Below are 13,470 nucleotides of genomic sequence, written 5' to 3'. Positions count from 1 at the left end.
ATTGCACCCCTGGATTCCTGGAAGAAGCAAATGCATATTCTCTAGAAAAACACACCTTAAACCTAGATCAGAAATAATTCACACAGATAAAGTCCCAACAAGCTCACAATCAAAAACTAATTTAAAAACAGGAAATGAGCCACCACAGGAAGCAGAAACAACTGAGTTACACTTACAAAACTGCAGATATTATAAGCAATAACGAAAAATATAAAAAATTTAAAGAAATTAGAGTATCAAAATATGACCAAAGACTAAGAAATTGATTTTTAAAAACACAGAATATGTAGAAATAAGAAGTATAATTGAAATTAAAAATCAGTGAATAGGCCAGGTGCGGTGGCTTACACCTGTAAATTACCAAGTACTTTGGGAGACTGAGGTAGGTGGATCACTTGAGCTCAGAAGTTTGAGACCAGCTTGGGCAACATGGTGAAACCCTGTCTCTACTAAAAATATAAAAATTAGCCAGGCATGGAGGTGGCACGCCTGTAGTCCCAGCTACCCGGGAGGCTGAGGCAGGAGAGTTGCTTGAATCTGGGAGGTGGAAGCTGCAGTGAGCCGAGATTGCACCACTGCACTCCAGCCTGGGTGACAGAGTGAGACTCCATCTCTCATACACACACACACGAAACTCAAAAGTAAAATCAAAAGATATCATTACATACCATTAGAATGGTTAAAGTTAAAAAAATTGACAACACCAAATGCTGGTGATGATGTGGAGCAACTGGGACTCTCACACATTGCTGGTGGGAATGTAAAATGAAATGGTAAACATACACCTACCCTATTATAATATCTAGCCATTCCACTCCTAGGCTTTACCAAAAAAAAAAAATATATATATATATATAAACATATATCCACACAAAGACTTGTACATGAATATTTATAGCAGCTTTATTTATTGTAGTCTCAAAGAACTCAAATGTCTATGGTCTCTTCATACAAAGGAATAGTAGTACTCAGGGATAAAAGTCTATGAAGCACTCATAAACACAACAACATGGATGAATTTCATTGACATTATGCTCAGTGAAGAAAGCCACACACAAAAGAGTCCATTTGCATGATTCCATTTGTATCAAGTTCAAGAGCAAGGAAAACTAATCTATGTTGATAGAAATCTGGTTTCCTATTGTGGAATGGGAGAGGAAATGCCTAGAAATAGATGTAACCTTCTATGCTAATAGAATGTTCTTGTATCTTGATGCGGTGGATTACATTAGTGTATGTTTACCAAAACTCAATGAACTGCACACTTACTATTTGTACATTACACTATATAAATTTTACCTTTATTAAAAAAGATCAACTAGACAAAAGACAGATTACATACAAAGGAAGGACAATCAGATGGACACTGACTTCTCAATTGCATGAACAGAAGCCAGAGGACACGAATAATTCATTCATAGTGGCAGGACAAAAATAACTGTTAATTAAGAATATATGCTCGGAAAAATATCTTTAAAGAAAAAAAGTTAAGATGTTCTTTGAAGAAGGGATACTATCATTGTCTATTTTAGTCATAGAGAACCTAAGTAACTTGATTTTGGATCCAGATAGTCTGAACCCAGAGTTCATTCTCTGAATCAATATACTATACAGTCTTTCAATGTAAGAATGAACTTTACGGCAAACATACAGTTACAATTAAACAAATATTGGCTGCATAAAATAATGACTAATTTATGGATATTAACAGAATAGACATAAAGCATGTAATTTCTAAGCCAGCAATGAGGGAAACGTAACTGTTTACTAGATACTTTTTTTTTTTTTTTTTTTGAGACGGAGTCTCGCTCTGTCGCCCAGGCTGGAGTGCAATGCAGTGGCACGATCTCGGCTCACTGCAACCTCCGCTTCCCAGGTTCAAGCAATTATCTGCCTCAGCCTCCTGAGTAGCTGGGATTACAAGCGCCCACCACCAAACCTGGCTAATTTTTGTATTTTTAGTAGAGATGGGGTTTCACCATCTTGGCCAGGTTGGTCTTGAACTCCTGACCTCATGATCCACCTGCCTCGGCCTCTCGAAGCGCTGGGATTACAGGCATGAGCCACCGCGCCCAGCCTAGATTCTTTAACTTACCAATGTGTTATGGTAATCTTTTTATATATGAGTTTTTTAGCCAGGTATGGTAGCTCACACCTGCAATCCCAGCCCTTTGGAAGGCTGGGGCAGGAGGATGGCTTGAGCCCGAGTTCAAGACCAGCCTGGGCAACATAGGGAGACCTCAACTCTACAAAAATTAAAAAAATTAGCCAGGTGCGGTGGTGATGCATGACTGAGGTCCTAGCTACTTGGGAGGCTGAGGCAGGAAGATCACTCGGGCTTGGGAGGTCGAGGCTGCAATGAGTCATTGATGGTGCCATTGCACTCCAGCCTGGGCAACAGAGACAGACCCTATCTCAACGAAAAAAAAAAAAAAAAAAAAAGAAAGGAAAAAGAAAACAGTTTTTAAAGACTTTAGGCCAAATACTCTTTTTAGTCATGGTACCCCTAATGATAAGCACAGTGCCTGACACAGAATAAGCACAAAATAGATGCATTTCAGAGATCTACTGCACTAAATGTTATTGACTTTTTTCTTTTTAAAAGATTCTCAAGTAGTCTAACAGCCAGCCTTATCTTCCTGAAGCAACTTGTCAGAGCTGTGAGAAAGAAGAAAATCAATTAAAGAAATGTGTACTTTTGAATTTATCTAAACTGAAATCACTAAATTTTGTGTAATTAAAGAAAAAAAAACGGGGCAACACATATCAAGGAATGGTGTACATATATTCTGGGAAATACTTGTGTAAGGCAAGGAAGACTTTCCCTCTACCGTCAGGATTCGATAACAGTCTATGAAATAAACTAAATGGAGAAAATGTATACAAATTTATTATGTGTATGGGAGTATCACAGGAAAGAAAAGTGTATACCAAAAAAAAAAAAAAACAGTGATATTTTTAAAAAGTGTATACCAAAAACAAACAAACAAAATCCGTGATATTTAAAATCAGTCTATGAAATAAACTAAAAGGAGAAAAGGTATACAAATTTATTATGTGCATGGGGGTATCACAGGAAAGAAAAGTGTATACAAAAAAAAAAGTGATATTTAGGAGTTTATATACCCTTTATATAGCATGGGGGTAGAGGTATACAGGCAATTTAGAAGAATAATTCTGGAGAAAGATAAATGGGCCCTTAGAATAATAATAGATGATACTTTGTGTCAGTTTGGGTGTGGTGCTGACTTTTACTCTCCTCTCCAGTGATAAGAGACAATCTTCCCTGGTTGATCAAACTCCCTAGGAGCAAATTGAGCTTCTTTTGGAGGATCTGTCCTTAGGTAGGTAACAGGAGTTCAGAGAAAGTCTTTCTTTGCATTTGCTACTTTGCAAGTGTTTCCAACTTAAAGTAATCAATATATCAAGGTGTCATATTTTGGAGTGGCATTTCCTCAACACCTTCGTTTGGCAATATGCCAAAAGACACTCAAAGCCACTTAAGTATCAATTTTATCAAAAAAATTCTTTAGGGAGAAACAGTAGTTTCACTGGTTACTAATTTAAACAATTTTTATATTAAAACAAACAGGCACATATGGGATAGAATGCAAAATTTACCTGAACCTTTTAGCAAAACAAGAGGCTTCAAAGAACTTTTGAGCTTTCCATAAGGTTATATGTAATACAACATGAAAGACTCTCTTGAGATGGAAGATATTATAAGAGGGAAAAGCAAGTTGTATAGTAGGAGGGAATGAAAAATTATTCCTAGTCACAGGACAGATAAGAAGCCTTCTTCAGAGAACATTAGTTATTACTGCAATAGGTATGGATCCTTTGAAACCTAGAAAGCTTTCTCTCACAGAAAAGTTCATTTGGAACTATTCTTGGTGTTATCATCAGATGCTGATCTCAGAATCCACCTTCTTTGCTGCCCTAACCCAGATTACCACCTACAGAACAAACCTTAAACCTGCCTGTTGGCCGGGCGCAGTGGCTCACGCCTGTAATCCCAGCGCTTTGGGAGGCCAAGGCGGGCGGATCACAGGGTCAGGAGACCGAGACCATCCTGGCTAACATGGTGACACCCCGTCTCTACCAAAAATACAAAAAATTAGCCGGGCATGGTGGCGGGCGCCTGTAGTCCCAGCTACTCGGGAGGCTGAGGCAGGAGAATGGCGTGAACCTGGCAGGCAGAGAGAGCTTGCAGTGAGCCGAGATCCTGCCACTGCACTCCAACCTGTTAAAAAAACAAAAAACAAACAAACAAAAAACCCTGCCTGTCTATGGATCCTACTAACCAAGATTTTAAGTCTGAATGCTCATAGTCTTCTTCTACCACACATCCATCTGAACACGCGTCTAATAACGAAGTCTTGCCGCTATCACACTTAATTCTTAATCTCAGCCTGCTCACACTACTCCTGAAATCTATCATTTTAGAAACCGTGGTATTAATGGAGGCATCTCCATATCACCACCAATGATCTATTTTAAGCTACTATTGTAATTAATTAGTAGAAATCAATTTTCCAAACCTTATGAGTAGCCAAGCAGTTCAACCACATTAACCAAACCAAGGCAAGCCAGATAAACCAAAATAACCCTCTATTGTGAAACACACCATGATTCTGAGACAAATTAATTCACAAGTGAAAATCTTTCAATCAACATGAGGTAGAAGGTACCATATGTTAAAACATCCTTCAGAATTATCTCCTTCCTTCCCATAAAAATGATCTAAAAACTGCATTTGGATAGAGAAAAGTTACAAAAATGTTCAAAGACCCTCAAATAAACACATCAATGAAGGATATAGACTGTAACCGTTAGATAAAATAATTCTTATATGCATTGAAATATGAAATATGAACTTTTACAAATACAGTAGTCCCCCCTTATCCACAGGGGATATGTTCATACGTTTTAGGATAGTGCTGAATCCTATATACACAATACTAAAATAAAACACAAATTGTACATAGGCTGGAGGTGGGGGACAACAGTTTGGGGAAGAAAAAAAACATCAGAATACTAGACTTGCACTGGGACATTCCACAAAACAGAAAAGTTAGTATTGCACTTTCTCTCCTACAAAAAATAGGTAAATCCCTCCAAAGTCCTTTTCCTTTAATTCCCACACCAAGCTTGAGCTTTGCTTAAACCAAAGGAGAAAAGAAAATGTTTCACTCAAATAAAAAGAGAGGGTGGGCAGGGACTGGAGGGGCAGAAGAGTACTCATGTAAGATATTTTCTAAACCAGCATTTTTAAACCTGACTGCACATTAGAATCATCTAGCTTCATTCAGATAAATTAAACTACAATAGGTGCTGGTAGGGTCCAGGAATCAGTATTTTTAAAAAATTCCTTACTCTATAGTAAGGGTTAAAAAGCACCATTCTAAATAAAGGAGCTAGAAAAGGAATCCTCAGCCAGGTATGTTAAATAATTCCTATCTTTGATCCTGTACTACGGGATTCACAAGAAAAATGGAAAGGGAAACATGGCAAGTTGCTAAACTGCAATGGAAATAAATATTTCATTTTCTATCAGAAGAGAAGATAAAACATTAACTTTTAAATTATAAAACCAATAGCCCCAGCTACAACCAATTTGCTTAAAAATTGGTACTATCAGCTACTCCTTCTTCCTAATATCTAAGCTCTCTTATGAAAGGTTCAGTCTAAATGGAAAATAGACAATGACCAAAAATTGTTAAGTGTTACAAAGGTAAGTATTAAAGTACCGAGTGCCATAGTACCTGGGGAATTGAACCAGTCTAGAGGATGAGGAAAGGAGTTAGAGAAACTGGCCAACAGGAAAAGCTTCTCTGAAGAAATGTTGCCTAAAGTGGGATCTAACCCAAGGGTAAGCAGTTAATTAGGTGAGGGTAAGGAAGGTGCTGGCAGCCAAGGCAGGGGAAAATAGCAAACATAAAGGCTCTGAAGGCGCGGGGTGGAAATTAAAGCATTCCAGGAACTGAGAGAAGATAAATATGGCTAGGGCTTACAGAGAAAGGAGCAAGAAGAGTAGCTCATAATGAGGTTAGAGAGGTATGCAGATGTCAGACCATACAGGACCCTGGAAATAATGTCAAGGGTTTAAATTTCATCTTCAAAACAATGGAAATTCATGACAAAGTTTTAAACAAAAAAAGTAACAATCTTTTCGCAAACTGACTGATCTATACTAAATTTTTGTTAGCACTGTCCTATACAAAGAATACCAATATTTCAAGAAACGTGAAAGTAATATTCTTGTAGAGGTGACAGAATCATCAAACTATCATAGCTTGATCACATTAACATTAAAAGCATTCCCTGAACGCTCTGCTTGAATTCCGTTTTTATTAAATTTGGTCTGTAATTTGGCTTTCCAGGTAGTGCTCCCTGTGTCAAAGAAACAATGCTGGCTGATCACTCTAACTACTTAAGACCATTTGACACTTTACATTATCTCACTGGAGATTAGAAAATTAACAGTGCTTATTAGTCAGTTTATTATGAATAACTATATGCTCCTATTTAATAGTTTATTTATGTGGCCCCTATGTATAGTTTTATCAGCCCAGAAAGTACCCTCTACCTGTGGAAATGTTCCTATGGTTTTGGTGGGAGGGCTACCAACAATAAACTTCACTCCTCTAGCCAAGGAATTAGGGATATGACCTAGATGGGGCCCCTCATTGTATCTGCCCTTTCCTGGCTACAGTGACTGATCCAAAGTGTGGGAACATGAACTAAATTGGGCAATTCCTCTAGATTTCAAACACAGAAGCTGGAAGTGTTCAGTTTTATTCCTCAATAACCAAGCTCATAAAGGTGTGACCCCAGATGGCCAAGCTTCACATCTTGGAGAAGCCAGAGAGAAAGCAGAGACTCTGAGAGAAAGTAGAGATAAGAACTCATGAGAGACAAAGGCAGTTCTGATGCTTTACAATACCTGGGTTTGGTCAAATCCTTGAAACTAGCTGCACCACTACCCTTATGGATTTAATTACTTTTTTTTTTTTTTGAGATGGAGTCTCGCTCTGTCTCCCAGGCTGGAGTGCAGTGGCTAGATCTCCGCTCACTGCAAGCTCCGCCTCCCGGGTTCATGCCATTCTCCTGCCTCAGCCTCCCAAGTAGCTGGGACTACAGGCGCCCGCCACCACACCTGGCTAATTTTTTTTTTAAGTAGAGACGGGGTTTTACCGTGTTAGCCAGGATGGTCTTGATCTCCTGACCTCGTGATCCGTCTGCCTCGGCCTCCCAAAGTGCTGGGATTACAGGCGTGAGCCACCGCGCCCAGCCGGATTTAATTACTTCTTCTTTTTCTTAAATTCGTTTTTGTTGCTTGCAACCAAAAGATACCAAACATGCAATATTAAGAAATACGGAACGAATTGGCTTTCAGCAGACAATACTTGCATCATTATCCACTAGCTTTAACCATTACCTCTGTCCCTGTGATACAATATGAAATACATGGTCTTTCTCTCCAGTCCTCCTAAAACTCTTGGAATTTTCTAATAGGAGTGTCTTTGGTTATTTATGAGCCACTATTTTTGATCAAACCTGATCATGCTAATGAAGTGATTTAGGGTGGGGCCAGTCACCAGAAAGACCATGTGACAAGAGGGTTGAACTCTCAGCCTCACACACACACACCTCTACGGGAGGGGATGGAGATGAAGTTCTATAAAAACCGTTGAATAAGATTTGTTGAGCTTCTAGATGAAAACACTGGAGGTGCTAGTGAGGCAGGTGAATAGGGGCTGGAGGCAGGGAATCTAAGGCTGTTTCACCCCGACTTCCCAGAACTAAGTTGAAGGGAAAACCCTAACTTTCCACGCCTAAGTAACAAAAGGACTTCCCAGAACTAAGTTGAAGGGAAAACCCTAACTTTCCACGCCTAAGTAACAAAAGGACCAGAGGCTACTCCTGTTGCAAACCACCTACCTTTTCTGCACAGTAGACGGGAAATTGGCTGTCCTCAACAAATCAGACTGATTGCGGGTGGAATCTTCGTTTGCAACTTTGTAACTTCACTCTAGCCACTGAATGGTCGCTGTCCACAACCAAGGGGACTGATGGGGGGTGGGTCTGGCAATCAATCAGACCAATTGCAAGCCACCTCTTCATTTACATGAGGTGAGCATGGAATGGCCAATGGGAAACTTCTAGGGGGTATTTGGACCCAAGAAGATTCGGTAAAGCAGCGGGGGTCGGGGGGGAGTGCTGCTAGGGCAGCTCCCACACTGTGGAGTGTACTGTTGTTTTCAATAAATCCCTGCTTTTGTTCTTTTGTTGCTTCATTCTTTCTTTGCTTGGAGTTTTGTCCAATTCTTTGTTCAAAATGCCAAGAACCTGGACAGCTTGCAATCATGACTCTACTGGTGACATTGGGATGGTGGTGTGCCCCTTCCCCCACACCTTGCCCTATTCATCTCTTCCTACTGGCTGTTCACTGATCTTTTGTAGTATCCTTTATAATAAACCCGCAAATGTACTTCCCTGAGTCCTGTAAGTCACTCTAGCAAGTTAACTGAACCAAGGAGGGAGTAACGGGAACCCTGATTTACAGTCAGTCAGGAGTGTATAGGTGACAACCTACTACTTGTGATTACCATCTGAGGTTGGGGGCAGCCTTGCGGGACTGAGCCATTAACCTGTGGGATCTGACTAACTTCAGGTACATATGTGTCAGAATTGAATTACGGGACATTCAGTTCATGCCTGCTGGAAAACTGCTTGGTATGGAAAAACCCCCACACATCTGGTAGCATAAAAAAAAGAGTGTGTTTTCAAGTCCCACACAGAAAAGACAGATATATATTCCCAGCAAGAATTTATCAGTTTTGCAGGAATAAGGCATACATAATGATATACACAGTAACAGATTAAATGCAAAGTCTGGGAAAATTTTAAACTAGAATTTTTAAGATTAGGGCAGGGAAGAATTGAAGTGTATTAAAAAGAACAATGAATTAGGAGGCCAAGGTCCTTCTGTGTCTTGTGCTACTGTGTTGTTAATTTGGCACATCACTTATTTTCAGTAAGGTACAATTTCTTCACCTGGAATGTGGGACTCCTCTACATTATTTGTAAGGTTGCTTGCAGTTAAGTGCTGAAATTACTGAATCATTTTGAGGATATGAAAGCATACTCCTTCGCGGTGGCTCAAGCCTGTAATCCCAGCACTTTGGGAGGCCGAGGCAGGCGGATCACTTGAGGTCTGGCGTTCCAGACCAGCAGGGCCAACATGGTGAAACCCCGTCTCTACTAAAAGTACAAAAATTAGCCGGGCTTGGTGACGGGCGCCTGTAATCCCAGCTACTCAGGCGGCTGAGGCAGGAGAATCTTTTGAACGTGGGAGGCGGAGGTTGCAGTGAGCGGCGATCGCGCCACTGCATTCCAGCCTGGGCAACAAGAGTGAAACTCCGTCTCAAAAAATAAATAAATAAATAAATAAATAAATAAATAAATAAATAAATAAATAAAAGCATACTCTTCATTCACATTATTGTATGTTAAATATAAATTCATTTTTATAACTAGCCTAAATATGACCTCCTGTTTTCTAAGAGTATATTGGCCGGGCGCGGTAGCTCACGCCTGTAATCCCTGCACTTTGGGAGGCCAAGCCAGGCGGATCAGAAGGTCAGGAGTTTGAGACCATCCTGGCCAACATGGTGAAACCCCGTCTCTACTAAAAATACAAAAAAATCAGCCCGGTGTGGTAGTGGGTGCCTGCAGTCCCAGCTACTCGGGAGGCTGAGGCGGGAGAATGGCGTGAACACGGGAGGCAGAGCTTGCAGTGAGCCCAGATCGCACCACTGCAAGATCACTCCAGCCTGGGCGACAGAGTGAGATTCTGTCTCAAAAAAAAAATAGCTGGGCGTGGTGGTGCGCGCCTGTAATCCCAGCTACTCAGGAGGCTTAGGCAGGAGAACTGTTTGAACCGGGACCCGAGGCAGAGGCTGCGGTGGGCCGAGACAGCGCCACTGCACTCCAGCCTGGGGCAACAAGAGTGAAACTCTGTGTCAAAAAAAACACACACAAAAAAACACGAGTATATTCTTGGGCCAGGTGCAGTGGCTCACGCCTGTAATCCCAACACTTTGGGAGGACAAGGCGGGAGGATCTTGAGGCCAAGAGTTCAAGACCAGCCTGGAGAAAAACCCCATCGCTACAAAAAAAAGAGAAAAATTAGCCCGGAATGGTCCCAGCTACTCCAGAGGCTGAGGTGAAAGGATGGCTTGAGCATGGGAGTTCGAGACTGCAGTGAACCGAGATCACACCACTGCACTACATTTTGCAACAGTGATAGTCACAAAGTCTCTACTCTTAAAACAAACGTAATTGTCAAGCATCAATACCACAAGAGAGCCCTCCAAACAAAAATGTGAACCTAGGCCGGGCGCGGTGGCTCATACCTGCAATTTCAGCACTTTGGGAGGCCGAGTCGGGCGGATCACAAGGTCAGGAGATCGAGACCACCCTGGCCAAAATGGTGAAACCCGTCTCCCCTAAAAACACAAAAATTAGCTGGGCGTGGTGGTGCGCGCCTGTAGTTCCAGCTACTCAGGTGGCTGAGGCAGGAGAATCGCTTGAACCCGGAAGGCGGAGGTTGCAGTGAGCCGAGATCGCGCCACATTGCACTCCAGCCTGGCGACAGAGCAAGACTCCGTCTCAAAAAAAAAAAAAAAAGTGAACCTCAAATGAAGATATTCAATAGAATAAATATTCGGAATAAATTGGTCTCCTAAAAATAGGGTTTTATTTTTCCCAACTACTTTAAAGGTATTTTTAACTAGCGACGTTAGATTTTCTTTCTTAATCCTACTAAAGTATAGCTGAGTATCTTCGTCTTGTTAATTTAGCCTCCAGAAAATTCTAATTTAGTAGTCTGCAATGCCGTAAAATGTTAAACTAGCAACAGATGAAAAAAAAATCCGAGTAGAAACAGCAGGCAGGGATCTAAGGTGGAGTAAAAATAGCCACAAATTAGAAACCAGGAGAAAAGGTATATAGAATTTTACTTTCAATATTAATTTTCCTCCAAAGGTCAAGATTTCTGATTAAGAGTTCTCAGATTCAGATGAGCTAGCTTTGAGACACTTGATTGTGCGGGTCATAGCTTTGTCTAAAAACAAACAAAAAACTTTGGGAAACTTTTCGAAGGCGCGCTTCCAAACTTCAGGCGCCGAGTCTATTTCACATGTGGGGCCATGTGTCCCACAATTGAATCGTTTACACCACAGATATTCCTCAAAAGGAGACTAAACCAACTTCGCTCTCTTGTTACTTTGACAATAAAAGAGGAACCTTACTCCAGGTCAGTCCTGAATGCCAAGCCTAGGGACTAAGGGATTGCTTTTCCTCTTCTCAAATGTAAGTACACCAGACGCTGCCCCTCCGCGGGGTCTGGAGAGGACGAGGAACTCAGTGGGGATTGGAGCCGACCGCTCGGCTTCAGAGGTCCCGGGACGCCCTTAGGAGGCAGGGCGCCCGTACAGGTGGGGGCTAAGACGGTTGGGGACTGGGGTCGCCCCTCGGCCGGAGCCACAGGGAGAGGCCTGTGCGTGGCAGCCACGGGAGCGACTCACCTCGGCGTCTTCCTTGCACTGTGGAAGGGAAGGGAACTCCAGCTTCACGTCCTCCATGGTGCTGGCCCGCGGGCTGGTGGGTGGGGTGGGAGAGTGTTACACAGCCGGCCGACCCTCGGGCTGGCTGCGGCGGCGGAACGAAGGAGGGCCGGCGGAGCAGAGGGCTGACAGGAGGGCGGCGGGATTACAACTAACACACGCAGACTAGAGGGTCCCAGTGACTCCAGCAGCAGCGGCGGCGAAGACAGGGAAGAGGAGGGTCGGGCGTCTTACACCCGGCCGCCATGCCGCTGCCGTCTCCCTCCCCCGGAGTCTCCGCACCCCTCAGGCCGCCCAGGATCCAGCACAGGAACCAGCCCGACAACCGTCTCCCCGCCTCCTTCCCGCCCCCTCCACCCGCGTCGCCTCAGCCAATCCCAGCCCACGCTCGCCTTCTGCCCGCCCTCCGCCGCCGCCAGGTGTCAGCGCGCCACCGCCCTGCTCCGCCCCTTCGCTAGAGCGCAGACGCTGGGGTGTCGGGGGGGCGGAGCCTCGGATGCTGCTAGGCCACAGCTCACCCGGCGTGGAGGAGGCGGGGCTGCGGTGGGACAGGACGAGTGAAGGTCCTGGGAAAGGCAGTGGGGCGGTCCGAGCCAGCTCCGCCCTTTCCAGACAGGACGTAGAGCCCTTCTTTAACATAAGAACAAACAGGCAAAACATGCTACCCACCAGTGGCATCCGAAAGGAAAGCTATAGTTTCTCCCCTCTCAAAATTCTGCGCAATCTATGCTGAGTTTATAACCAAATGACTAATAAATGAAGAGTTCAATTTAAAATCACGTGGTGCCATACAGAAAATAAAATACCCATCACCTTTAAGCAAAGAATTAAACGGCTCAATTTAAAATTTTTAAAAGTATTTTAAGAGTACTTGAAAATACAACTCAGTTTAGATTACCTAGAAAATATCAAGAATGGCAACTAGAAAAAATCAGAAAAAGGAACTGATAGCTGACTCAGTAAATTGTATATAATACTGTAAAATTTCTTCCATTAATTATTACATTTTGAAATAAAAATAATAAACCAGATGGCTTTCAATATCTTTTAAAAGGAGTCTGCCAGCCTGAGCAAAATAGTAAGACCCCCCTCTCTAAAAAACAGTTTTAAAATTCCCTGGGTGTGGTGGCGTATGCCTGTAAACCCATGGTGAAAAGATTTGGGCCGGGCGCGGAGGCTCAGGCCTGTAATCCCAGCACTTTGGGCGGCTGAGGCGGGTGGGATCACCTGAGGTCGGGAGTTCGAGACCAGCCTGACCAACATGGAGAAACCCCGTCTCTACTAAAAATACAAAAATTAGCTGGGTGTGGTGGCGCATGCCAGTAATCGCAGCTACTTGGAAGGCTGAGGCAGGAGAACCGCTTAAACCCGGGAGGCGGAGGTTGCAATGAGCTGAGATAGTGCCATTGCACTACAGCCTGGGCAACAAGAGCGAAACTCCATCTCAAAAAAAAATCGAAAATAAAAAAAGAAAGGATTTGTACACCAAATTGATTCTTTAAAAAACCACCACCAGCACAAAGGTAAATGGCAAGATAGTCACTCCTTAACTAAATGCAAATTATAAGTGAAAAGATCACATAGATATTTGACTTAAACCTCCCCCTACATTCTGCTTTTTGTCACATAAAATGCACTGCCAACACATAGAAATAGAACTGTACAATAATTTGAGTATGAGATGGCTAACTTGACCACTCCATTTTCTCACTATTTTAACTGTTCATCTTCTAAAATTATAAAAAGGCACATAATATCCTGCTAGGAAGTTTTTAATTTGAAGAATTATTGTATAATTAGCTAGGTCATGTATTTTTGGTTCTTTAGTGTTTATGAA

The 13,470-nt window shown here is 42.5% G+C and overlaps 1 protein-coding gene across 1 annotated transcript in view; it reads right to left on the bottom strand.

The window, feature by feature from the left end:
• Window positions 1-12,084, bottom strand: part of STYX (serine/threonine/tyrosine interacting protein) — a 44,965-nt gene extending 32,881 nt beyond the window's left edge. The window contains exon 1 of the mRNA XM_019010114.4: window positions 11,595-12,084. Within this exon, the coding sequence (XP_018865659.1) occupies window positions 11,595-11,651 (57 nt within the window). The 5' untranslated portion in view covers window positions 11,652-12,084. The remainder of the gene's footprint in view (window positions 1-11,594) is intronic.
• Window positions 12,085-13,470: the final 1,386 nt, after the last annotated feature.

Source organism: Gorilla gorilla, chromosome 15 (genome assembly GCF_029281585.2).
Source record: "Gorilla gorilla gorilla isolate KB3781 chromosome 15, NHGRI_mGorGor1-v2.1_pri, whole genome shotgun sequence".
Lineage (NCBI taxonomy): Eukaryota > Metazoa > Chordata > Mammalia > Primates > Hominidae > Gorilla > Gorilla gorilla.
The sequence above is the reverse complement of the archived record's forward strand: the minus strand, read 5'-3'. Positions and strand labels throughout refer to the sequence as shown.